General features: G+C 36.9%; 3 protein-coding genes across 6 annotated transcripts; all 3 read left to right on the top strand.

Annotated features, from left to right (window-relative positions):
• Positions 1-591: 591 nt before the first annotated feature.
• Positions 592-11,010, top strand: LOC147856292 (kinesin-like protein KIN-14I). Its single transcript, XM_087329846.1, has 23 exons — positions 592-1,114; positions 1,386-1,458; positions 1,554-1,685; positions 1,773-2,011; positions 2,130-2,457; positions 2,670-2,769; positions 2,851-3,032; positions 3,474-3,589; positions 3,710-3,812; positions 3,885-4,037; positions 4,133-4,279; positions 4,393-4,602; positions 4,694-4,858; positions 7,108-7,206; positions 7,432-7,569; positions 7,650-7,844; positions 8,023-8,149; positions 8,245-8,447; positions 8,543-8,725; positions 8,811-8,906; positions 8,991-9,188; positions 9,420-9,691; positions 10,253-11,010. Exons 1-23 carry the CDS (start codon positions 981-983, stop codon positions 10,434-10,436), a joined length of 3,777 nt encoding a protein of 1,258 aa, XP_087185972.1. The 5' UTR covers positions 592-980; the 3' UTR covers positions 10,437-11,010.
• A 2,998-nt stretch (positions 11,011-14,008) lies between these two features.
• Positions 14,009-19,686, top strand: LOC147856291 (RNA polymerase II C-terminal domain phosphatase-like 4). 4 transcript variants are annotated; one of them, XM_087329607.1, is made up of 10 exons: positions 14,009-14,092; positions 14,819-15,014; positions 15,676-15,806; positions 16,856-16,953; positions 17,036-17,166; positions 17,238-17,439; positions 17,616-17,932; positions 18,110-18,307; positions 18,829-18,879; positions 18,949-19,686. In XM_087329607.1, the coding sequence occupies exons 3-10, from the start codon at positions 15,679-15,681 to the stop codon at positions 19,339-19,341; spliced, it is 1,518 nt and encodes a 505-aa protein (XP_087185733.1). In that variant the 5' UTR covers positions 14,009-14,092; positions 14,819-15,014; positions 15,676-15,678; the 3' UTR covers positions 19,342-19,686. The 4 variants fall into 4 exon arrangements, with proteins under 4 accessions (XP_087185733.1, XP_087185731.1, XP_087185734.1 ...); XM_087329605.1 differs by having other exon boundaries at positions 15,676-15,815; XM_087329606.1 differs by having other exon boundaries at positions 14,038-14,092; positions 14,816-15,014; positions 15,676-15,815.
• A 2,251-nt stretch (positions 19,687-21,937) lies between these two features.
• LOC147856290 (uncharacterized) lies at positions 21,938-25,019 on the top strand. Its single transcript, XM_087329853.1, has 6 exons — positions 21,938-22,371; positions 23,036-23,214; positions 23,374-23,469; positions 23,551-23,807; positions 24,158-24,378; positions 24,558-25,019. Exons 1-6 carry the CDS (start codon positions 21,961-21,963, stop codon positions 24,945-24,947), a joined length of 1,554 nt encoding a protein of 517 aa, XP_087185979.1. The 5' UTR covers positions 21,938-21,960; the 3' UTR covers positions 24,948-25,019.
• The last annotated feature ends 2,703 nt before the right edge of the window (positions 25,020-27,722 follow it).

Genomic DNA, 27,722 nt, shown 5'->3' with positions numbered 1-27,722 from the left:
AGAGACACACACACACACACACACACAAAGACAGAGAGAGAGAGACACACACACACACACACCCAACAACAACAAACAACCACCGATGAAGAATCCCTAGGGGGCTTCTCTCTCTCCCCTACTCTGCCTCTGTTTTCTATTCTCTCTCTTTCTCTCTCTCTCTCTCTCTCTGTCTCAGTCACTCAGAGAGAGATCCACCATATTCCACGGAGCTCCTTTCAATAATCACATAGAAAACAGAAGAACGAAGAAGAACAAAGAAGAAGAACGAAGAAGAAGAAGAAGAAGAAGAAGAAGAAGAAGGAAGGCTGAGGAGGAGGAGGAGCATAGAAGAAGCAGAGGAAGGAGGAGGAAGAAGAAGGGAGCTCATTTTTTTGTTTGGGTCTCTCTCTCTCTCTCTCACACACACACACACACACACACACACACACACACACTCTCTCTCTCTCTCTCTCTCTCTCTCTCTCTCTCAAGAGATCGAGAAGGAGGCTCAAAGGAAGAAGCCAGAATTCGAATCAGAAGCAAGCGCAGAAGTAGAAATCAGTAGCAGTAGCAGAGGTAGCCGGTTTTTCTGTCGTCTGTCTCTTACGCAGGAGGAGCTTACACGGGTGAAAAAGAAGAAGAAGAAGAAGAAGAAGAAGAAGAAGAAGAAGAAGAAGAAGAAGAAGAAGAAGAAGAAGAAGAAGAAGAAGAAGAAGAAGAAGAAGAAGAAGAAGAAGAAGAAGAAGAAGAAGAACCTCGTTTTTGTGTTTTTCTGTCTGTCAGTCTCCTAGGAAGGAGAAAGATCAGAGATCAAGAAGAAATAGTAGTGCTAGTAGTAATAGAAGTAATTCTGCCTCATAATGTAGCTCCATCGCTGGGGTTTGAGTTCGTTTGCTGGAGCTACAAGACATACAGAGTACCATCACCGACATTAGCGGTTCTAGAAACAGAAGAGAATAAATTTCGCAAAACTAGTTTCCTCCCCCCCTTTTGTGAATATGTCTACTTTCAGCATTCCCTCTCTTTCCAGCAAGCGCTCCTCATTAAGCAATGGTGATACTCCAGCACAGCCTAAAGCTCCTTCCTCTCTTGCAGGGGAGGAATATGACAGCGATGGCACAGACTGCTCACAGTAATTCCTTTTTCTCTTGCAATTGTTTTTTTTACGTGAAATTCTCACAGAGAGGCCTGAAAAATCAGAGTGGGAATTAGAGAGACCAGGTTATGGGCTGTTTAGACCTTGCTGTTTGGAAGATACAGGGGTTGGTTGATCTGTAATTTAAACAGTAGATTTGATTGACTTCTCTTTCAATCCTTAGTTATTATGAGTAGATTTTTAGCATTACTGCATTGAGTGATTGCCTATAAGCTTAATCCTTTTTTTATCAAATAAACAAAAACAGGACTCCGAGGACCTCACCAATGCCTTCACTTCCAGAGTTGGCTGGGTCAATCCCCCTTCTTGAAAGATTCCAGGTATTAACAATAGACCTGTTGGAATATGCTTTTCTGCCTTTTATTGGCTAACTTAAGAATGAATTGCCTTATTCTCTTTTGATACAATTGATTAGGTTGATGGGTTCATGAAACTGATGCAAAAGCAGCTACAGACAGGTGGCAAGCGAGGTTTCTTTTCGAAAAGATCAGTGGCACCCCAAGGCAGAGAAAAATATACAGTAGAAGAAATGCTGTGTTTCCAAAAGGTGCGCCGTTCACCTACAAGTTGAGATGTAAATTATGAAGACTTTGTCTTGTAAACTTTAGATTTATCTTCCCTTTTGTTTTGTTAGGATCCTATTCCAACCTCACTTCTTCGGATCAACAATGACCTTATTGGTCGGGCAGTAAAACTGTTTCAGTTGGTCCTGAAATATATGGGGGTTGATGGATCTCCGGCAGCAACACCATTGTCGGCACAAGACCAAGTGGAGATAATAAGTAAGCTTTACAAGCACACACTTACGAGAGCTGAGCTTAGGGATGAACTATTTGTACAAGTTTCCAAACAGACCCGCAATAATCCAGACAGGTCTACAAACAGCCTCTCTCATTAGTGTCTATTGAGATTAGTTTAACTTTTTCATAGTTATGGAGTTGATGCTATTCACTGTACACTGTTGCTTAATTAAGGCTTTACATGTTTGAAGGTTTTCCTTAGTGAAAGCATGGGAGATCTTATATCTATGTGCATCAGCAATGCCTCCGGGAAAAGATGTTGCTGCATATTTGTCTGAATATGTACATGACATTGCACATGCTCAAGATGTGGATCCGGAAATACAGGCTCTTGCATTGAAGAGTTGGAATGCCTTAAGGCGAACTATTAAAGCCGGACCAAGGCGCATTGTGCCTTCATATGATGAAATAGAAGCCCTTCTTGCAGGTCGCAAACTTACTACGATAGCATTCTTTTTGGACAACACTTTTGAAGAAGTGACATATGACATCTCGACTACAGTAGCAGAGGCTGTGGAGGTAATAACTTGAAATGGGATGAGGAAGAGCATGACTTTTGATCTCTTCATATTTCGTAGCTCGCATGATTGTTGTTTAAGTCGATACGTGATGTTAGAATAAGAAATTTAGTTGGTACTCTATAAATGAATTTGGGATTTGAGAAGTGCTCATTAGCAGCTGAGGTCTAATATTATATCCAATTGTTTTCATTTTTGTTTTCTATATATCAGGAACTTGCTGGCATAATCAAGCTCTCATATTTTAATACCTTCAGTCTATTTGAATGTCGGAAGATGCTACCAGGCTCTAAAACATCAGATACGGGAAACGGTAAGACTTAGAAGCTGTTTATGCTAATGAACTATGAGACTTTGGGTTTTTCACGTGACATATATTTTGGATTCCTTGCAGAAGAATATATAGGTTTGGATGATCATAGATTTATTGGAGATCTGCTGATTGACTTCAAAGTTGCAAAAGAGCGCAGTAAAGGGGAAATACTTCAGTGCAAACTTGTATTTAAAAAGCGGCTTTTCCGAGAATCAGACGAAACCATTACAGAACCTATGTTTGTACAACTTTCCTATGTGCAGGTAGGGATTATGTACTTGAATGGCTGTGTGTTAGGAGACCCGTGATTCATTCACCTTTATCAACATAATCTTTGCTTTCCATTGTAAACTGAGAAGTGGTGGTGGAGTTTGAGCTGTCTTACAATGGGATTTGGGGGTATAATATACTGATTTCACCGGATGCTAGCATATCTATCAATCTATCTATCTCTCTACATATAAATGCATATAGACATATAATTATATACATATGACACATACAAGTGCAAAATATTATTTTTTTACGTGGTTGGTGTGTCTTAATCTTGACAACCGATGTGGTTCAAAGCTTGCACATATTTTTGTTGAAGAAACAAGGGATTCAGTATATGCAATCACTGGGGTATCTTAAATGGAGCTGGAAAAGAATATTAAAGAGAAGTTTTTAGTGAAATGATGTTCACTTCATTCTATTAATTGCAGCTGCGACATGATTATTTGCTGGGTAATTATCCTGTGGGAAGGGATGATGCTGCACAACTAGCAGCATTGCAAATGTTTGCTGAGATGGGTTTTGTCCATAGTCCTGAGAATAACTTGTAAGTGTGGAAGAACAATAATTCCAACCTATCTTTCACAATTCAGTGAACCAAGCTCTGAAGAAATCTTAACTAGCCATAAAAAATATCTTATCATGAGTCATTCTTATGATGTTACAGAGAGTGGCCTACATTGCTTGACCATTCCTTGCCGAAACAAGTTGCAGTAACTCGCACTAGGCAGGACTGGGATAGTGATATTATCTCACGCTATCAGTCTTTGGTAATTCTTAATGAAGCAGGACAAGTTTGGTTTCCCTAGTTTGAGTTTGTATTCACATAAGTCTCTATCCAGGAACACTTGTCAAGGGATGATGCACGGCAGCAATTTCTTCGTGTATTACGATTGCTGCCTTATGGCAATTCAGTTTTCTTCAGTGCCCGAAAAATTGAAGATCCAATTGGTCTTCTTCCTGGACGTATTATACTTGGAATAAATAAACGTGGAGTAAGTTTGTACCATTAGGTTCCATACATGCGTTCTGTCCATAATGCCTTATGTAGTGGCAATTGACAAGTGCTGTTTTATTTTTTGGGTGGAAGGTTCATTTTTTTCGGCCCATTCCCAAGGAATATTTGCACTCTGCAGAGCTTCGTGACATTATGCAATTTGGCAGCAGCAACACAGCAGTTTTCTTTAAAATGCGTGTTGCAGGTGTTCTTCACATCTTTCAGTTTGAGACTAAACAGGTACATGCCCGAGGATGTTGGAAACCTTCTTTTGAGTGTAGTCTGAAAATAAAACTTTTTGCACCTCTTATGACATTTTGCCAGCAAAATAATTAGCCTTCTGTTTCATATAGGGAGAGGAGATATGTGTTGCACTCCAAACACATATCAATGATGTAATGCTGAAGCGCTATTCAAAGACAAGATCAATTACCAATGGTGCAGTACAAAATAATGGTGAATCAACAACAACAAACGTCAAAACTCCTGGTATTGAGTTATATGAGAAACGAATCCAAGAAATGTCTAAACTCCTTGAAGAATCACAGAAAAAGATGGATCAAGTAAGTGATGTTTAATAAGTGGCGATATATATTTAATTGTCTAGGTATAAGTACAAATTACAATCAGGCTCATGATATTTGTCTTCCACAGCTTACTGAAGAGATCAGACACAGAGAGAAAAGAGAAACAGAGTTATATGAGGAAATTGAAGGCCAAAAAGACTCTTTTCATGCAGCTCAGCGGAGTTTATCTGAGTTAACTGAAGAAAAAAACACCTTAAGCAAGCTTCTGGAAGAAAAAGAATCCTCCATCCAAGTATGCTATATGAGAACTATGGAATATATGAATATTGCAGCCATAAATGTGATTTGTTTCTGCAGTTCAATTTATATAATGTTCTTGATTGGGGTAAAATTTGCAGTCCTTTTCAAGGGGAAATGATAGCTTGGGGTCTTTGGAATATTTGCTTCTGTTGTTGTGGAGAGGTGTTCTAACTTGTTGATTTTCTTTTCCACATGTATAGACTGGCTCAAAGATATTTCATGTTGTCACAATGACACACAAGTTGTCCCCTCGCTATACTTTTTTTAGGTATATAAGGTGTCATGCTACATTTTAGGCCTACATTTAATTGTTAAGATACATGCCTTAGAGTCCATGCTAGTGTAAGCATTGATGCCAGCATTTTGTGTTGAAAGATGTGATAACATAGTGATGTTGGGATAGTAAGTCTGTCTGTATGTTCATAGATCTGACTTTTCCTGAAAGAGCGAGCTAAAGACCCATCATCTGTGTTGTTTTGATGTTTGTACCCTTGTTTAACCCACTGATTGTCTTTTTCAACTAATATTTGATGCCGCTGGAATTTGAACTTTGATTGATTAAGAGAATATGTGAGACACACTAGATTATTTCAAGAAGACTTATTATTGGCATAGGTTATGCGAGGGAACTGCATTTAAAAGTATCTTATTACTTGAATCAAATGCAGCATGAGGGAAATAGAAATATGCTGTGGTGAAGCATTAAAATTTATTCAAGCTAACTTTCTGAGCGCCATTAGAAGGATCAGAATTTAGAAGCTGTCTTACATTAAAGTGTGTATACAGAGAAATGTGACCATCAGGCAGCGAAATTGCAAAAGGAAGAATTTTATAGGAAGCTAGGAACTTGGTATGTTAGCCACAGAGCTAGTCTTTGGAGGATAAATTTGGACTAATGGCTGTAAATTTGGCATGCTGGAAACAAGAAAACAACCTTCTTGGGTTGGAGTTCTGACCTCATCTAATGGGTTTCCATGTCATATGCTGAGGGATCAATAACAATTTCCTTGCCTGGTTCTATCTTGAATGCATGTCACAACATCAGGCCTTCGAGTTTCTGATCTGAAAGTCAAGATTTCTACCTGTCTACCTCTTTTCCTACGTAAATGATGGTCATTTCATTCCAGAAGATTCCTAGATTGAGCTGTTTCAACATTAGCTTGCATTCTAGTGTTTTGATTAAAGTTTCAAGGTCATTGATGAACTTTGAATGCCTAAATTTTTATACCAGAATCATTAATTCCTCTTCCACACATTTATACACTTACTTGTTAAGATTTAAGGTTTGTAGGTTGGTGACTGAAGGTGGTAGATAGAGGCCCTGTTCAAATTCCAATCATGGATTGGTTAATCATTTGGCATGTTGCAATTCCCTCCATGCGATTATGGTCAGGTCCTTACATGCATAGCAGTAAAAGAAACTGTAAAAGCAGAACCAGAGTGTCGGCTCTTTAAGAAAATGGGGAAATGTCACTCTGAAACTGAATATATGAGAATATCTACGTATGTACAGAGATGTAAGAGATTTTTTATCTTCTACATGTATCATGCAAGAGATGAGAACTTCAAAATCCTAAACATCTGAACGTTTTCATCATCCAATGCTAACAAAATTTAAAAAGAATATATGATAGTTTTAAACATCCAGAACGCATCAAACGTTGGAGCTTGCTAGAAATGATCAACCATTCAAAATGATAACTTCTAATGATCCCTAGTACATGAATAGTCTATTGGCTAATTTATCATCGAGTACATTGTGCATGTGAGCTGAGAAATAATTTGTGGTAAATAAAAAGAGCAAAGATGAGATTGTGGCAGCATACTATCTGGAGAGAGAAGAAATAGTGTGAAGGTCGAGAGTGCTGGCTCGCATATGGGCTAATAGAGGAGTAAGATGTGAAGATTGAAAAGGCAGAAAGAAGTATTCTTTTATGTGTTTGAGAAATCAAAACCTGGGTATCAAGCTCAAATTTAAAAGTTACAATACAGAAAGTAAGCAGAAAGAGGTATTATTCTATGTTTATGTGACACAAAACATGTGTATGTGAATGGGTGTCCAGAACAAAAACAAAAATAAAGTGAACGATACAGTAAGGATAAATAGTGAGAGTGTAACATCTGCATGTGCTTTAAGAGGGTGACAACCTAATACCTACAGGCTGGAGAGAGGGGGTTAAGAGAGTGCAGAAAAAGAAAAGAAAGAGAAAAAAAGTGTGAAAGAGAGAAATGTGTTTGTAGGCTGCCAGAGCTGAAAACATGGCTTTAGAGGGTCTTCTACAAACAATGAACTTAAAACAAGGTGTTGACAAAGTTGCAGCTGCAGTATGTGATACCCAGGTAAATTTTATAGTTTACATGTCATCTATAGATCATTTACCATATACTCAGGTAAAGTTTATGGTTAACATACTTCCATTATGGTATGTGCATCACTTTATTGAGCTAATAAAGTGATGGAACTTCAATCTCTAAGAATAGTATAGCACTTCAAATGTTCATTAATAGTTGTACAATATTTCAATAGTATCTTTATTAACAGGAATGAGATGTCTTGTTTGTCAGACCGTTGACCTTCAAAATGAGTTGAAGATGCGGATAGATGAACTGCGGGCAGCTCAGGAAGCTGCAAAGAAGTTGGCTAATGAAAAAGAGCTGCTTGAGCAGAAACTTAGCAGGGCTGAGAAAAAGAAGCTAAATGAGGTAATATTGGTGGAACTGTCATGGGACTTGATATTATTAATCATCTTATACAGTTTTTTAACTGTTCATTTTTGGTGTAGGCCCATAATTTAGAGAAACAGTTTTCACAAGAGCGTAACAACATGAGGAAAAGGATAGGCGAGCTGGAAAAGAAGTTGATGGAGCAGACCCAGGAATTCAGTATGGTAGAGTCAATGTTGGCTCTTCGTACATCTGAACTTGAAGCTTTGCAAGGAAGCTTGAAAGAACTAGAAGAACTTAGGGAAATGAAAGAGGTAAAAGAAAGAAAGACAGAAAGAAATATTAACGTCTTTTAAGAGGCCAAAACGGACTTCATTAGTTTCACACCCTTAATATGAGATACATGACTTCCAGTTGTTTGTGTACCAACACTTTGAATCCACCTTCACTCTCTAAGATCCCTTTTGATATGAAATATGGTTTGTATGACAGGACATTGACAGGAAAAATGCCCAAACAGCTTCTATTTTGAAGAAACAGGCAGAACAGCTTGCAGAACTTGAATCTCTTTACAAAGAAGAGCAGATTCTTAGAAAACGATATTTCAATATGATGGAAGGTGGGTTATGTTATGCTGATAAGCATAACTGATTGACTGTTTTAAGTGTATCAGTTTAGATCAAATTTCTCAAGAGAAGCTCCTTTTATTTTCAGATATGAAGGGAAAAATCAGAGTTTATGCTCGTTGGAGGCCTATAAGCGAAAAAGAACTGTCAGAAGGCCAGAAGACAGTCCTCATTTCTCCAGATGAGTTCACATTGGAGCACCCTTGGAAAGATGACAAATCAAAACAGCATCAATTTGACCACGTTTTTGATGGCAATGCTTCTCAAGAGGAGGTTTTTGAGAGTACAAAGGTATATTGATTCTTAAGATTTTAATCTGACGAAATACGTTGTTTTGGTAGTTTCATGCAGATGAGGGTATCTGAAACATATATGTTTTCATGCAGTTTTTAGTGCAATCTGCAGTCGATGGCTTCAACGTTTGCATATTTGCTTACGGACAGACTGGATCTGGGAAAACCTTCACGATCTATGGTTCTGATGGGAACCCAGGACTTACACCCAGAGCCACAGAAGAACTTTTCAGGATTTTACAAAGAGACGGCAATAAATTTTGCTTCTCTCTTAAGGTGCGAAAAATTTAGAGAAAATGTCAGATGATTATCATTCCTAAATGAAATGAGCTCTAATATTTACATGTATATGCCTAAACAGGCATACATGATTGAACTTTATCAAGATACCCTTGTTGATTTGCTGCGACCAAAGAATGCAAAGAAGCAAAAGCTTGAAGTTAAAAAGGATTCCAAGGTACATCTCTAATAGTGACAATAATTGTGTTATGAGGTCAATCTAATAAATTGGTCTAAGACATTTTGTCCATCACTGTGTAAGGGATTGGTGGTAGTTGAAAATGCAACGCTTCTAACAATTACTTCAAGAGACGAGCTACAAGCAATAGTTGCCAAAGGTTTGGAGCAACGGCATACTTCTGGAACTCAAATGAATGCCGAAAGTTCTCGTTCTCATCTCATTCTCTCTGTGATTATTGAGAGCACAAATCTTCAAACACAAATACAAGTGAAGGGGAAGGTATTTACATGAACTGCTACCATGGAAGAACTTTTGCCCTTTTACCTTCTCAACTTTCACTTTCAGTCTGAGATATGAAAATCTAAATTGCACATTTATCTTCTCATTCATTTGACAGCTAAACTTGGTTAACTTGGCATTTCTGTTAGTTTCCTGGTGAATCTAAGATGGGTTAGTTTTTAGCAATTTGCATTTTTGTCTTTTCCTTTATTGGCTTCTTTCCTTTCACAGCTCAGCTTTGTTGACTTGGCTGGATCTGAGAGGATAAAGAAATCTGGTTCAGCCGGAGAACAATTGAAAGAAGCTCAAAGCATTAATAAGTCTTTGTCAGCCCTTGGTGATGTCATAAGTGCATTATCAACAGATACACAGCATATACCATATCGGAACCATAAGTTGACGATGTTAATGAGTGACTCTCTTGGTGGAAATGCAAAAACGCTCATGTTTGTTAATATATCTCCAGCAGATTCAAATCTAGATGAAACACATAATTCTCTCAGGTATGCCTATTGTGGAATTAAGAGAACATTTATTAAACTCTGTTTGGCATTGCATTTCAATTATAGTGACCACTGAACCATTAGTCCTTACCAGCTAGATCTTATTCTTTGATTTATCATCCATTTTTGTTATTCTGCCAATACAATTGATCCTCATGTATTGTATATCTGAAATTCCTTGTCTGGAAAAGTTTTAACTACATAAAAGTAAATAAATACATTTTCAATTTGCTAGGTTTTCGTTAAAATTACTGTAATCACATTCTGGTTATTCATGTTATGTGATCTCAATTTTGTATCTGAACCTTGTTACTTGAAAAAGGCAAAATCAAATTGTGTAAGACAATTCTCAAGAATGAACTATGGTAGAGAATAATCTGTGAGTGTAGAGCTTAATAAGCAATTTGGTAGACATCATGGTTATTTTTTAATATTAATGACGTTTAAGTATGGGGCTACTCTGAAGTTGTATGTTCTCAGCGTTGCTCGTTAAATCAAAATCTTTGAGTGTCTGTAAGGTATGTGATGACAGCTGTTATTTTTTCCTTGTTTTCCCTCCAGCTATGCAACGAGGGTGCGCTCGATTATTAATGATGCAAGTAAAAACACGGCTTCAAAGGAGGTCATACGGTTAAAGAAGTTGGTTGGCTATTGGAAAGCACAGGCTGGAAGAAAACCAGATGAAGAAGAGCTGGAGGAAATCAGTGATCAAAGGCCCATAAAAGAGAATGCATCTGTAAGATAAGAAACCATCTCCTTACAATATCCAATGCAATTAGATGCCACCAAAGACGAGATAAGAGGTAGGAGAGAGAAGTCCGCGAATTTCAGGAAACCTATGCTGCTGATAGATATGTAAATCAGCTATTGCATATTTCATGCTGCTGCCTTCTTTCCCAGTGTTACCAGGCTCCAGCTATAACCTTAAATCTTTGTATCATTGTAAACTTCATGCCAAGGTTTGACTGGGAGCAGGAGCAGCAAAAGAGGGGTAGAAATAGAAAAGTTAATTTTTATTAGTAAAACGAAAAAAAATGATAAATCATATTGGTTGGGGGTTCTCTCAAACAGAGTAAAGTAGCCTGTAGCACCAATGATAAATGGAAAACCATCTTTGTTTATATATACAAACATTTGTATTCGGAGAGAGCCAGATTCCGGCTTGTGTGAATGTATATGTTCTTCAAGAGAAACATCTGGTGGCTTGCAACCGGACTTGGTTTTGAAGTTCTAGTGACAGGATAATCCCTGGGGTTTCTCAACATAGCGTCTTTCTTGTATGCCATTATATTAATGAAAGGAAAACCATGTTATGTATGTATACACTTCTTTTCACATTGTCAGGTTTTTACTCTTTCAAGTTTTGCTTGTAATGTGTTGTATTTCATCCGTTGAAGTTAATTTTCAGACATCCAAGTTACTAAGAAAGCAATATTGGGTTTTATGTAGTTGATCAAGATTTCTTGATAAGAGTTAAAACCTAGATGTGGATTTTATATTGTATTTAACAGATCGAGCAAGCCATACCATAAATTGCTACTAGGGTATTCAACTTATTTAGTATACATCTAAGGCAGCACTGGCATATAGATGAGAATTGGCATTAAGTAGAGGTTTTCTTATTTTAACCATGTTATAGATTCGAAGATACTTTAATTCAAATTGTAGTATACAGTTTGCAAGTAGAAGTTGCTTGTGTAACAGGCCCTACATTTAATAGTCTTGTAATGTGTTTTTCACTTGTCATTGTATGTATTGTTGAGTATGATGATTCCCTTGAATGAGAGTCAAAGTATCAACAACCAGACGCATGTTTGCTAGCATATTGGAATCACTATCTTCAAGATACATCATTTTCAAGATTTATAGAGAATATGTACTAATGCAAATTATTATATTCACATCATATCATGCAATTAAGTATTGATTATATGTCGAAACATTCTCTATCTTTCAAACGTACAAATTAGTAGGTATGTGGCATAGACCAAATTATAAATTGCTATGTCCCTACCATAATTTTGTAATCCATGGATTCCTAGCATATAGGTAGGATGGATGTACGTTTGGCTACATGTTATATAGTGGCAATTTGGAGCGAATTCATAAACATTTCTTCAAATTGGATTCCGAATTTCCTAATGTTGCATTCAAGGTGGTTAGCATCTCCATTTTCCAATAAGCTTATTGTACTCCGTTCTTCCAATATTATTGTCCTTGCATTATCCAAGTATCTTTTACTTCTTGTTTCAACTCTAACTCCCTCATTCATGTTAATGTTCATAGAACTATGAATGTGCTAGTGTAGAGGCCATATCCCAAACAAAGAATTTTGGCATGCGATTGAATATAGATTATTGAATCTCCCAAACTTGGGGAACTTTGGTAGGTTAGGCACTTCCATTATTCTAAAATGAAAAGCTGAGTGTACTTTATCCTAGAAAAGGTTCGAAGGAGCACGTGGCAAATGATGAATTGCTTTAGGGAGTTGAAAAAAATCCATTCATTCTTGTCATCCAAGTTTCCATGTTTGCTTAAGGTGGTTGGCATTCATAGCAATTAGTTTGCCTTTCTTCCAAGTAAATGATATCTTGATACATAGATATAAAGGAACTTAGCGAGTTATGTGCATAATTGTCCCTCTAATTGCAGAAAATTTCCACCTCCATTCGATGCGTCTTTAATAGTCTGAATGACATCAAACAAGATAGAGTACCTAGTGGTTTTTAGTTACATCAAAGGGAGGTTGATTACAAGGTCTAAGAGTCAAGTAGGCATGAGATCTAGTGGTCCACGTGGAAGTGTTGGCTAAATTTTGACTTTGGTATGACTTCTATGTGAATTATATGAAGCAGAATGCACTTTTGGACCATAATAGGAGGAGGTAGCTAGTTCACCTTATGCAACTTAACTCGGTCTCGTAGTTTGCCACATGTTTTCACATGTCCCATGTTCTAAAGGGTTTGTCTCCAAGTCCTCACTTTTCCCACCTATACTACCCTTAAACTATTGAAATGTGGCTTAAGAATGGGTCCTTAAGGTCATAGTGTTACCAAAATAGATTTAGAATTGGTAACATTCACAAAGATATTTATATGGACCCACGGGATCTAAACACAATTTCTTTTTGCGTGTCTCCTTTTCTAAGTGTGATTTTGAAAGAGAGGGAGAGAGAGATAGTCTAGATTGATGTAGCTCAGTTGTCCAATGGAGACCAAAAGGTCATGGGTTCAAACCCGTATATTCTACAATGGCATCTAGTAAATTAAGAGGATATGTATGGAGTAATAGAGAGGTGAGAAAATTGGGTCTCGAACCCAAGGCGTAGTCTAACAACTTATAATTGGGGTAAGCTAATTACAAAAAAGACTAATAGAGAAAGAATGCAATTCAGATCAAACATTTTCTTTATCCAAGATTACTAGCAACAGGAGCCATTCCGAAAGACCTACTTGTCAAGCATCCCAACCCCCACTACACTTGATCATTTAGAGTTGCCATTGAGTAATCGAGCAGCAATTAAGAAGAGTTGAACCACGGTTCTTCGTTTGTAAAACCATCGGCTTCATTCGGCAAAGGTTGTAATACGAGGGGACAAAAGGTCATGCGATAAGAAGCCCCTGCATTTTGTAATAGTCGTGGAACTGAAGTAGTGAGATTCGAGACAATGGGATGGCCGCAATATTTTGATCGGGAAAAGAGAGCTAAGTAATCTGATCTATCGGATTAGGTTCTCGATCGGCAAAGGCCCCCCCCCCCCCCCCCCCCCCCATAAAAGAAGAGTATCTTATCACCTAGCTTGAGAGAGGGGTATTACGGTAAAAAACATAAAAGCAGAGGGGTATGTGGGTGATTTCCCAAAATGTGGGAAGGGGTAAAAGGAAGAAACAGAGAAACAGAGACAGATAGAAAGAATGAGTATAAATAGGTTTGAAATATGAAACAGAGTAATCTCGGTCGTCTTGCCTCCCTCGATCGATGTCTGAGCGTGAGCGAGAGGGACGTGCCAGTTCAAAGAGCCTGGCCTGGCCTGTTCAGAGAAAGCTTCATTTCAGTGTCCCCTGTTATTAGCAAATTTTCAGCAAAAGAATTGTTCCCCTACCCATTCGTCTTCACTGCATACCTTCCTGCTTTTAATTTTGAGGTGCGATCTTCATCCTTGTCTTTTCTTCAAATTTTGTTCTGCTCGTTGTAGGTTTAAGGAAAGAAACAACAAAAAAAAGAAAATACATTTTTTTCTGGTGAGTAACAACTATTTCATTTTTCTCTGTTCGTAGATAAGGAAACCATTTTCCTGTCCATAGATAGAGAAGACATTTTTTTTTTCTGTTCATAGATAAGGACCATGGAGATGGTAATGTCGAAGATAAAAGCACGCTTTGGAAAAATTCCAAAGTACTCGTAAGTTTCTGAGCATTTCCTGAGATTACATTTTGTATTTTCCTAGATTCCTTGGTTTCAATGACTAAGGACTGTACGTGCTATTTTTTCCTTTCTCTTTGGAGTTTTTTTGGCATATTCTGTAGCTGATTAATGATGTCAATAGCCCAAATTTTGAATAATTGAGGGGCCATTAGGGGAACTTTTCTTGAATTAAGTATGGCGCTTGTCCTTGCTACCCTATTGGATCATGAAGATCACATATACGAATGTTTCCAGATTCTCGCAAATGCAAATTGTTCGCAGGGGGTGGAGCTCCCAAGAGAGGGATACTGGCATGAATGTTTTTGTACTATCTAATCACACATATTCGTAGTTCATATGTCACTAAACATCAAACTATACTGTATCATCTTATGCAGTAGAAATCACTTCTCTTATTACAATGGGGTGTTTCTCTTCCAACATCATGCCACAAACTTCAAAACTAATCCTCTATCTCAAGATCCCTTAGTATTTACTTCTAATTATCCATGCCTTTGGCCACACTTCTTTTCTGTGTCTTGCCTTTACCTCCCTGTGAGAAAAAAGTATTCATCAATTGCTTGAAATTCCACAATTTATGGAACGTTAAATACTCATTCTGCAAAATAGTTGATTGCTAAGAAAATGAAAGAACAATCAGAATTTTTTCCTTAATCAGCTTCTAATTATTACTTAATTCTTGATTTTTTTGTCTATTAGCAGCCGTTGAGCTTTGAAATACTCCAATATGGTTTATTGTTGATCCAATGTATAGAAGTCAAATTTTTTGCTACCATGCCTACACCTGTAAAACATTCGAACTTGGCTTGGTAGAGAAGCTTGAGTTGCAGTTATGACAGAGGAAGCTGTTGGGTCCTCGTCCACAAGAACACAAAGAAGATACCACTTCTAGATAAAGGCAGGTTTCTTTCTCCCATTTTTTGGACTTAAGTTATAACCTTCTCAGTGATTCCATTTCTAGATTCTTTTGGAAACAAAGATCCTGAGAAGAAAGGACTGAGATCTGTATCAAAATCTGTTACAAAAAAAAAATGAACATCTTTAATTGGTTTATGTTATTATCCAGTCTTTTTTATGGTCACAGAAAACAGGATTTTGAAGACCCCACACTTCGCTTATAGTTGGTCATTGAGTGTCTATGATTCAACGTTTATATTCAAGTTAAATGGAAACTATTATGAAGTAATTATGCATATATGTACATATGTATTTACATGCATGACATCCATATGTGTGTACATAGTACCTACATGCATGCATGCTGACATACATATGTACGTATGTACATACACAACAGACATATTTGTGTGTGTATATGTGTATGTTTGTATGTATATACATATTTTTGTATAATGACACATGCACGTCCTGGAGCAGAACACTTATGCATGTATAATATTTGCCAGAGTGGTAATTGCTGCTGGTGATTGTCTGCAATCCTAGTTTCAACGGTTGTTTACAATGCATAAAATTCTACTTATGTCTGAAGAACCAAGTGGTTATAGCAAATTAATAGATTTCAACATGTTTTTGACAGTGATTGCTTTCTTTGTGTACAGAATATGAGCTTGCCATCATCACCTGGAAGTGAAGATTTTGCTGCATTTCTAGATGCAGAGCTGCAGTCCGAAACAAATTCAGATTCAGAAGGACATACCACATCACAGGAGAGTGACCAAGAACAGACTATGTATGAAATGTATTCATCTCCTTTCTTGTATTGTTTAAATACTTTTGTTTGAAACTCTAAATCTAAAATGTGATACACCTAAATCCTCTCTTATTTTTGGCGTTTAGAACTGAAAAGAGAGAGGGAGCTATGTGTATGTACATGCACTCATGCATATGCAGATATATGTATATAGATAGAATGACACACACATGTATATGATACTTGTAGAAAACAATTGTCTCGAATGTGGGATATAATAAGTTGTTCCCTACAGTTTCCAGCTAGTTTTTTTTTTCTAACATGGTTTCAGTTTAAGAAGGGGTTTTGATGTACTTTTGAAACAAAGACTGTAAAAACTGAACTGAAATGTTTTTCAATATCGACTTGACTTGGTTCCTTCCATCACCTCTATAATGTATGATTTGGCAACCTAGTTTCATCTAATCCCTCTCTTTGGCAGATTCTCCTAAGGACACAATGCACATTGCACTCATTGTATCTGTTTGGAACTATTCTACCTTGTAGACATGTCCTTGTTTGTCTTAACTTCTTCATTTTCTAACTGATCATCAAGTTTTATATTTCTATCTTGTATTTAAGTTAAAATCGATTTTTTTTTGTGAATTAATTAGATCTTAGCGTGATTTATCTTATGTAATCTCTCTCTATATAGATGCAAATACATATATGGACTTCAACTTTTCTTATGGTTCCCTAATGTTGGATATGATAAAACCCATTTCCTTTGTTTTGATACCGGCAATGATGATAATACATGTATCTATGTGCGTATATGTGTATATATTATATATACAGAGACTTACACATCTATACATTACATTGAAAATATTTGAACTGAGCAGTGTCTCTAAAGCAGTAATTTTTATGCTTACAACCTTTATAGTAATTTATCCTAATTAATCTAATTATACATATTCTGTTGGTTCTAGTGGTCATTTGCTTTTTTTACAGTTTCACTTGTAAAATTTGGAAATGAAGAGAGTTTCAAGTTGCTTATGGCTACCTTTTTGTATTTAAAATTTGGCTGTTTTAATCTCGATTTACAGAATAGGAAAAAAAAGGAAGCAACCAGAGAATGAAACATCCAAGCTCATACCCACAGTTGATTCTTCCAGTGATGATCAAATATTTAATGAACAGAATGGTATATTTCTTTGTCTATTTAAACTAGTTAACAAACTGTATTTTTTCAATTCTCACCCATTTATTTGGTGTTCTTTTGTCAGGTATGCATATGAAGAAGATCTGCCCACCTCATCCTGGGTTTATATGGGATGTTTGTATACGATGTGGAATGCACAAACCTGCTGATGACTCCAATGGTGAAGATGGTGTAGCACTTCGCTATATTCATCAGGTTAGACTACGATTTTTTCTTTACTGTCAACAATTATATTCTAAACTGAGTATTTGACCAACTTTTTGTAGGGTTTGGAGGTATCTCGTTTAGAGGCAGATCGAATAAGAGGCAATGAACTTGAAAGAGTTCTATCAAATAAGAAGCTTTATCTAGTACTTGATCTGGATCACACTTTACTCAACTCGGCTAGATTTGCTGAAGTTACACCTGATGAATATGCCTATCTCTGTTCTGTCTACTGCTCTAATCAAGATAGAAATGCTCCTGATGGTAAGACTCCAGAAAAGCTACATGGTGTCATAAGCTATAACTGACCATATGGGGCTCAGTCTGCTGTGTATCATAAGTCTATCAACTCATTTCTAGACTGATATGGAATAAAGAGTATGTGTGCGTGTTTTTCTTGAAATGTTGGATATAATGTTTTAACTTCACTTTTCCAACAGCAACATGTGAAAGTGAGGAGAAACCTCAAAGTAAGGGCTCTAGTCTTCATAATCTGCAGAACCTGCATATGTGGACTAAGCTTCGCCCGTTTGTTCATCAGTTTCTCGAGGCAGCAGGTGGAATGTATGAGATGTATGTTTATACAATGGGTGAACGGATTTATGCACAGGCTATGGCCCACCTCTTGGATCCAAGTGGACGGTTTTTCGGAAGCCGAGTAATATCGCAAAGTGATAGTACATGCCGAACGACCAAGGATCTTGATATAATGCTTGGATCAGAATCCGCAGTAGTCATTCTTGATGACACTGAAGGGGTGAGGTTGCCAAGCCACTGTTCAATTTTTGTTGCATTTTTTTCATGCAATTGATTAACTATTTGGCATTATGGCATTATATGTGCATATGCATAGTTTCTCCGTTATTTTCTGTATAGAATGGTTACCTGGTTTTTTTATGTGCATACCTGACTCATATAATAACTTCATCTTCAGGTCTGGCCAAAGCATAGATCAAACTTGGTGCTGATGGAGAGATACCATTTCTTTGGGTCAAGTTGTAAACAGTTTGGGATTGCTAGTGCATCTTTGCTCGAGGCAGAGAAGGACGAGAGTGAAGATAATGGCACACTAGCAAACACATTAGACCTTCTACGTCGGGTGCACACTGCCTACTTTGAGGGAAAATATGAGGTACTGTTATCCCACCTCCAAGCTTGCAAAAATATAAGACTAATAGCAACATTCTTTTATGAACTACCATTGTGCTCACTTGAAAAAACAATATTTATGTATATTTGTCTACTATTTGCCTATACTTTTTCTATTACATCTCCTTCACAATTTGATTCATGCATTTGAATGGAACCCTTAAGTTCAATTATGTCACTTAGAAGTTCTGCAAGACAAAACACCACCCTTGGGATAAATGGCCAAACCAAACATTTCATTAGCACAAACATGCTTCGATGGATGATAGCTGTGAATACAAATCTGTGCATGTCATTTGGGGTCACTAGGATAGTGAGTGGCTCACAGCTTCTTTAAAAGTTATGTTTTTGAATAAGGTTTTTAATTATATGGGAATTTCACCTGAAATAGACACCATACTCCTCGTATACTTAAATATGTGGAGGGGATAACTACATTCCTGACTATTGATTTAGGCATTTGGGATCATTATGCTTATTCTGGAAAGTTGATTATTTGTACAGGATGAAACAGGAGAAACTCACTATTATAAAGCGAGAACAGATGTTAGAGAGGTAGTTTGTTTATTTGTCTGATTTCTTATTGTTGTAATGTAACCATGTGGATGCTGGTTTATGTTCCAGATAATCCAGAGTATAAGATCAAGAGTGCTAGCTGGATGTAAACTTATATTCAGTAGGATATTCCCCACAAGTTTGGCTTCTCCTGAAACACATCAATGTTGGCGCCTTGCTGAGAACCTTGGAGCAATATGTACAACTTCATTGGATTCGTCAGTAACTCATGTAGTGGCTCTAGACAAAGGAACAGAGAAATCCAAATGGGCACTTGAAAATAAGTGCCACTTGGTGCATCCTAGATGGATTGATGCTGCTCTTTATACCTGGAAAAAGCCATCAGAGGAGGATTATTCCGTTGTGGATGCACCAATGCGTACTACATACTCTGAGACTATTAGTAAGGAACGACCACACCAAGTACTTGCCCCATCTGAAGCTCCGTCAGAGACTTCTTGATGCTCTGTCTTTCACAAAGAAGATTAAAGTTTTGGTATGTATCTTGGATATGTTGAGGAAGAACCGGGGAATAGTTCCCAACAAATTCAGTTGAGGATGTAAAGGATCAGTGGCTCCTTTAAAGCTTTCGCTTGCGACATTTCTCACTTGTAAGGGTAACAGAGATGTCACTCTTCTTCTGTAAATTGAGCTGTTTCTGCACTCTACTAATCTTGATTTGAATGGAAGATTGTTTGTGGGCAATATCGTGAATGGCATTTTCCTGCAAATGCCTTCATATTCTTTCCTCTCTTATGCACTAACGGAATTGAGATTGAATAGAGATAATCAAGGTTTTACCCCTTCCACATACGCGATTGACTTAAAATCTCCACTAGGTATATGAGACAAATTATAATACAAGTATATGAGTGAGTTTGTGTTATCTGAATTGAAACTACTCTAGTATAACTAAATGCCACGATTGGCCTATAAAACAAATCATGATTACAAATATGGGTGAATTTATATGGTACATATTTAAACAAAAAGTTTCCTAAAGCTCCATTATGATGATGTGCTGAAATGATTTTGAACATGGTTTAACATGAAATTGATAGATGGTATGTATGGGTTTAGTGGTGATTGGACATTGTAATTGAAGTTGGTTGGTGCAATGGAGCAAGGGTATTGCGAAGTTCATCGAGTGTATTTTGTGTCCTTGCAAATTGAACATACCAAGCAATGATTTGGTGTTGGTATGGTCCTTGTGAGTTATTTTGTAGCTCGCATGATCTACACATCCCGAGTGTAGAAGGTCGTAAAAAGGCTTAGAAACAAATATATCACTCAACTTGGGAGAAGAATCTAGTGATCTAGGTTGGCTAAGACGATTCACAAACCGACATATGCAACAATGACCATCTTCAAACTAATGGGATGAGACCATGCATGAGGAGATGCAATGCCCTATGATATTGGAATGTAGGACCTTTCTCCAACCCTTAAGGTGAGTATGTCATTGTAGAGAAGAGTAGTAATTTCTCAACAATAGTTGGCCTACGTTCATGTAATCTCCTCAGCTTGAAGGGGGAGTGAAAGAACACTAGGGGTGAGAGGTGGAAATCCAAGTTCATAGCTTGAAATAGTGTGTTGAAATAACAAGCTCAACCACATATATTGTGTATGTGTGTTAAGTTTACCATTGTGTATACATGTGCTGTAGTTGATGAAGTAGATGTTGTACATATCCCTCTCACTTTCCTATCATTACTAGATTGATCTTAACTTCTGTGTACTTCCATACAATGTCTTTGTAAACCAAGATCCTCTATTGCATATAATGTTGGCTACATGCTATTTGGAATCTTGTAATGATACAAGTTCTTAGTCTCTCTCTCTCTCTCTCTCTCTCTCTTAGTGAAAACACACAATTATATTAATATATGTGTGTGAAAAACACTACTTACAATGGGTGTGACAATGGCGTATGGTATGAGCTCTAAAGTGACGTGGACTAGCCAAATCATCATGCATCGCATACATTCTATGTAACCGACTGCATGTCTATCTATGTTGAGCAGATTGGAAGGTAAAACCTAGATCATTCCCATATACCTATGTTCATACATCCAACTTAAGAACTTCCATAACCAATGAAACCCAAGTAGTTTGCTTAGGATCATCCATGATTGAATGTTTAGACATAGATTGAGATGCATAAATTCATGGCGTGCTCTACTCACCTCATTCTTCATTAGTAATTGAAGACCTATGTCTTCTCAATAACTAACAAATGAAGAAGAAGAAGGTTTACTCTCCTTCTTGTTGTTGTTACTTTTTGCCATTATTACCTCAGACAAAGAAATCACTTGATCAATTAACACGTTCAGTTAAATATACATTGTGGAAGAAAGAGTAAAAAATTGGTATGAGTTGGGTATCATGGAACAATATATGTACCCCAAAACGGTTAGTGGGAGCTGCATTACTAAGTTTAGAAGATCATATGGTGGCTTGAAGATTCAATCTTTTAAAATGTATGTGCATAGGCCCCAACCTTGGGCAGAAATAATTGGTTATTTTGTAGGAAAAGTTGGTATCTACCAATGATGGGAAAACGAGAATTACAGCGTCATGGTGGCATGCTGTTAATAGTACTCGTTCATTTAAATGCTCGGAGTCTATTATGGTCCAAATATTAGTGTTGTCTCGGCCGCGATGTTTGAAACTGTTTGATTGGAGACACCCCCTGAAGTGCAGAAAAAGATAGTAATTCTTTGGCAACGTCAAGGATATTACAATGGGGATGGAAAAGAAAATTCGAATTCGCAGTTCAATCGAATGGCGAGGCTGGGCTTAGGTAACTGTGGAAGATGGCTTATCTTAGAGTCACGTAGGAAAATGATGGCCTTTCGGACATACATAACAGAATATAGGTTCATTAAGAATATAGGTTCATTAGATGTGTAGTTGCTAAAGCCATTTGGGTGGCCATATCACACAAAAAAAAATTGGACATAGCCAAAGGGGTTGTATTTTGTCATCTTGTTTTAATAACGAACATATAGATTTACAAAAAAAAAACACAAAGAAAAGAAAAAAGAAGAAGAGTAAGCAAGAAGAAGACTTACTAATGCAATGAATGAGTCTCCGGAGCTATCCATGGGGGAAGAGCAGCAGAGACCCAACGATATTCCTGCAGAACAGAGGACCCCGATGATGATGGTGATGAAGAAGAAGAAGGTGAAGGAGGTGGAGGAGGAGGATAATAAGTCAGAGTTAGGGTTTAGGTCGATTGGGAATGCTCTTGTAAATAGTGCCTTTCAGCCCATTCTATCTCTCAGGAGAACGAAGATAAACAGTGATAGTGGAAGACAGCTCCTGAGTTTTGCTATTAAAGTGGGTGCTCTTGAGATCATCAGAAGACATACCCAAACTAGTTGTCCTTCACTTTGGTCTGTTATTCAAAGCCTTCCTCTGCTCCAGCTCCCTCCCTTTTCATGGCTGCATCAATGGATTCCTTTCAGCTATATTCTTATGGGATCTCAGGTGCATCCATCCTCTCCTATCTCTATTGTTCCTTTTTCAAATTCTTTTTCATGGACAAAAGCCCATATATCACTTTGGAGATCTGTAATGCAGTTTATCTCATTTCCGTAAATGAAAAAACATCATTCTAGAGTCTTATATGTAAAAATAGATTGATGTAGACGATAAATATATGTTACATTCCCTTTTATTGTTTTTTTGGATCTCGTGCAAATATATCCTTTCCTTATTGCCCTTACTGCATTCTTTTTCATAAAGATGGGCTTAAATTACGAGTCTTAAAATGGAATTTGCATTTCTTTTGATGAATGAAAGATGTAATTTTAGATAGAAACAGGAAATGTATCTTATATTGCTTTGCATGGATGGAAACATTTCATTCTAGCTAGATACTTACAATGTAATGTGGTTTCTTTTTATGGATATAAAGTTGAAACACATTATTCTAGATAGATCTAAATGAACTGGTTCAGGCATGTTCTAAGTAATTTTCTTTCAAATTGCACTTTTGTGGAAGAGAACGCTCAAAATAAATTGTACATTTCAATTTTGAGGTGCTTGTAGTAGAAAATTGGAGCTATCCATGATGTGCAAAACTGTATTGCAAATCATTTTATGCCTCTTTTAAAAGTATTGATTTTTGAAAATTTAAGTGGATTCTCAGATGTTCTCGAAGCCAATCATGTTTCTCTCAATTGCCACTAGAATCACAGAAAAACTTGATGAGATGAGATGTACCGAGGAATCCCCAGTCACACAAATCCAGACTTTTCATGAGGATCCACCAGATTCAGAGTATGGAGCAATAGTACCTGCAGTCACATTTAGAGATAACATAGAAAGGTTTGCTGTAAGCCAACAATGCATTATTGTATTTACTAAGAGCAAAACAAGTTTTCCTTGAACTTACAAAGTACTAAAAGTGAATACTGTTTTCCTGGAACTTACAGGGTCTGCTAACTTTATAAAGTACTAAAAGTGAATTCTGCTTTCCATTTTCAGTGATGAAACAACTCTGGAGGCATTGGAATGTAGTCCTAATAGTCTTATCTTGTTAAAGGAATACTTGTACAAATCCGGGATTATCCTCCCTGAAAGGTAAAGAAATAGTTAGTTTAATTTTTTTCTGATATAGATTACTGGAATGGAAAATGTGCTCAGATGTTAATTATACTGCAGGATAGGGGATAATGACTTAGAAAGGTTTCTCATAGCAGCAAAGAATAATGTAAAGAGATGTGCAGCATTAATCAAGAGAAATATTAAATGGCGTGAAACATTCTATTTTCTTTCACCATATGAACTGGAAAACTGGTCATGCCTTGTATTTTGGCATGGGTATGATATGCAGATGAGACCATCACTTGTGGTGCGCATTGGCTGGGCATATTCAATCCTAGCGGCCGATCAACGCCCGAGATTTGTTCAAGCTATTTGTAAGAGTTTTACTTTTTTCACAATTTCATGTGCAAGCCATATTCCCAAATATTAACGGTTGCATAGCTATGCTTTCGAGTTTAAATAAACCAACACCCTTCTGTTAGCTTGATTATTGTTCAATTTCAAACATGACCTATTTTTATTATCATCTTTGTGGATGTGCTACATTCCTGCAACCAGACAGTGGTCGGGGAGCAAAACAACAATTTCTCTTTAGGCCTGAACCTTTTGAGGCTCTTTTCAATTTCCTTTCTCTTTGCTTTTATTTTTCGTCACCCATTTTTTCTATCTTCTAAGAACTTTATATTTTTATAACACTAAGCGTTCTTAAAAGGTTCCATATCAGTGTCTCAGGTTGAATACGGAATGATACATCTGCTTTGCGAAGATGATCCAAGAGTTACAGTGATAATAGACTGTGAAGGGGCACCTGCACTAGGTTTCCCAGTCAACATGTTGAAGTCGTGCTGTACTCGAGTACAAGAGAACTACCCGACTCGACTTGCTGCACTCTTTGTTTTTAATCTCCCTCCAGTTGTTCGAATGATTGCTCTAGCCATTATTCAGGTATTGGACAGGTTGCTGTACTTAGTAAAAAAGCTCCATTTGCATAAAAATGACCATAAAGGTAGCTTTAAAAGAAGCTCTTGTAGTGTGAAGTGCTCTATGATTCCTATTTAACTATGTTTATTTCACATAAGACTAAGTATGTTTCACAAAAACGCTATGTCGATCAACTTTTGCAGGTATTAAAACCGACAACAAAAAGGAAGATACATATTGAAGGGGAGAACTATTCCAATGCTCTAGCTGAACATTATGGAGGTCACAACTCATTGCCCAAATTTTTAGGTGGGAATTGTTCTTGTTCCAAATGTAACCAAGCTATGTCAATTCCTAGGGTTGCACATTTGCAGCTCATCAGCGGAGAAAATCAGCATAGCTTCAATTCCAACAATGGCATTGATGTGGATGCTTCCAGAGAAGAGGATCTAGTTTCAAGAGATGATCTAATGTCATATAATAAATTTAATGTGATGCTCCGTGCTATTATCATAGGTTTCCTTATGCTTTGGGTTGTGGTCAGTTTATTAGCTGGGTTTTTTGATCCTGACGAGGATTTTATTCCAACTTGAAGCTTCAGTTTTGTTTTAATTTCTGTACATATGTGCGTGAATTTATTGAAGAAAGTGAGATTATTGCTCAGAGATATTTGAGTTTCTATAATGTTAAGAGCAGATTGGAAATAAGGTCTTTAGAGACATTAAATTAATTAATACCCAAGATCTACGATGTCCTATCCTCAAGATGTTTGATTCATCGCACATGTGCCAACAAATCTGGATATGAGATCATTTATCTTTCGATTACTGTTTTCTTTTGTTTGTACACATGTTTGACTCATGAAAAAATAGAAGAGCAGATAAAAGGAAAGGTAGATGGAAAGAAAGGTAATTGTGTTTTCCTTCATTTGTTTCATATTCTTTTTATACGAACTGCAATGGTTCAATGTCTGCGACTCAATAGGAATATTTGCAGGATTGGAGGGAATTGATAATCATTATAAGATGTCAAAGGAAAGTTTTCTGATAATATGCAAGCCACCAGTTATCAAAGGAAAGTTTTCTGATAAGTCATGAATAATTTCAATGAAGCAAATATAAACACAATCTTCATAACATACAATGATTACAATTTCTGGAAACAATGTATGCCTTCTAAGTTCTCACCCATCCATAATCTTAAGCATGTGTCTCATGTCACATCATGGCAATGTTGTACTTTCTATTTATTAATAATTTTTTGAGGGAATGTATATAACCTAAGCTCTACATTTTTGTAATGTTAACTTAATCTTTGTGTTCCTACCTTCTCTGTCCTTTCTCTATCCTTGCCCTTTATGTTTTCTATAAGGTTTACTTAACCTAATCTTTCTTGCATAATTTGTACTGATTGTCCCAAGTATGAAACACCTTGGACAAGGAATGAAAATTTCGCTATTGACACCTATGAAGATGAGTCAAACCAATGGAGGACCCCAATAAAAGGATGAGATGAGAGCACAAGTAGTTCTCAAAGGGTAGACAAACCACCCAAATTGCAATTTCCATTCGATGTCAAAGAGGGGAAAGCCCAATTTGCTATGCCATTTGATTATACAAGAGGTCAATTGTATGAGAACGATATTGTAAGAACCTTGGAAGAGAAAACACAAAAGGAGTTAAAGAAGCGGGAAAGGGAGTTGAATGCATTTTTGAAGGCACCTCGAGTTTGTAAAAAAATCAACCTTAGAACTCAAGGATCGCACAAGAACTAAATAACAGATGAAACGCCCTCAAATAAGGTTGAAGTAGTACTTAATATAATTGAATTACAACAAGAACAAGCATCAATGGAAAAATGCATCTACACAATTAAAGATAATGGAAATTAGTAAATGCAAACATGGACAATGATGGTCAAAGAAGCCAAATCTTAAACCAAGCATTGCTCAAAAGAAATTAAATCAATCAACCTGGATAGAGCTAGTGAAAAGGAAAATGGAAACACAGGTAGATAAAAGGGAAAGTTACATTATAGCAAACCACCAAAAGGAAAGCTTGTGCATTACATGTACGAGTTGTTCGATGGGTTTTAAAGAAAAGCCCACAAGAAGATGTCAAGAATCCAAAACAAAGATTGGGGCATCAAATATTCATTTGATTCAACATGGACCAGCCCCTAGATGGAGCAAAACTATCAAGCATCAACTACTGCATACAAGTTTGGCGGTAGAGGTCTAATGATATTGTAGAAGCAATCCATGCAAGTTGTTACATTTGTACAAGATGATCAGAATTGCAATGGCTCTATAAGGATAAGAGATAAAGTATTTTGAAGATGCCTTCAAGAGTACATATATGATTATGTACCTAGAGATCCATCAATGCATTGCTAGTATAATATTCAATGTACAAAGATATAGATGGTCAACATCTTATCCCCAACCATGGATATCAAGCACTAGAGGCTACGTACAAGAGCATATATATGATTATGTACCTAGAGATCCATCAAGGCATTGCTAGTATACTACTCAATGTACAAAGATATAGATGGTCAACATCTTATCCCCAACCATGGATATCCAGCACTAGAGGCTACATACAGGTGGTTGTATTGTACAAAAAAGGAGCTCCATGATAGAGTGCATAAAAATGTTGATGAAATTTATGTGTGGATACGAATCAAATGAGGGGGTTCTAGAGAGCCTTACCTATTTGCACCTTCCAAAGAGACCATATCTACCATTATGTGATGATATCATAAGATTTGCTACAATGTGGGATACAATACTATTAAGATACTTTTATACATGAACTAAGGATGAACCAAAGATGACCTAAGTGAGGCCATGTATGAAGAAGTTGGTCAAAAGAGACAACTACAAGATATGAATGAATTAACCAATTATGGCAAGCACTTTTTGCCCTTAGAAGTGCACATGGATTTGTGATAAATCATGGTTTGTCTTAAATCGGCCACATCAAATGCTTCGACATGTTGAAACCCAATGATGGTGCAAGAATATTTTATTACCCTTATGGCTCTCCATCACTTTTACCTAAAGTAAGAGAATTCGCTATTGGCTTGGCAAGGCATTGTGCGTATCTACGTTTTTTGGGTGAAGGATGAATGCACAAAGGATGTATATAATAAGAATAAGAGTAGGTTGGGGACCAACAGCGCTTGGGATTGTTCCTGCTAGAACTCAAGAGAGGTTATAAAGGAGAACATCAACAAAGAACAATTACAACTTTGTTATGCCCCATCATTCATACTCATGGTACCAAGTCAATCAAGGGTTACATAAGTGGGCCCCTAACCATACCATTTTCAAAAGCTATTATTTATAGATTGGGTAATAGCAA

Source organism: Azolla caroliniana, unplaced genomic scaffold (assembly GCF_043228905.1).
Source record: "Azolla caroliniana isolate FFs.n. ecotype wild unplaced genomic scaffold, voAzoCaro1.0.p SCAF_13, whole genome shotgun sequence".
Classification (NCBI taxonomy): Eukaryota; Viridiplantae; Streptophyta; class Polypodiopsida; order Salviniales; family Salviniaceae; genus Azolla; species Azolla caroliniana.
This window is presented reverse-complemented; position numbering and strand designations above follow the sequence as displayed.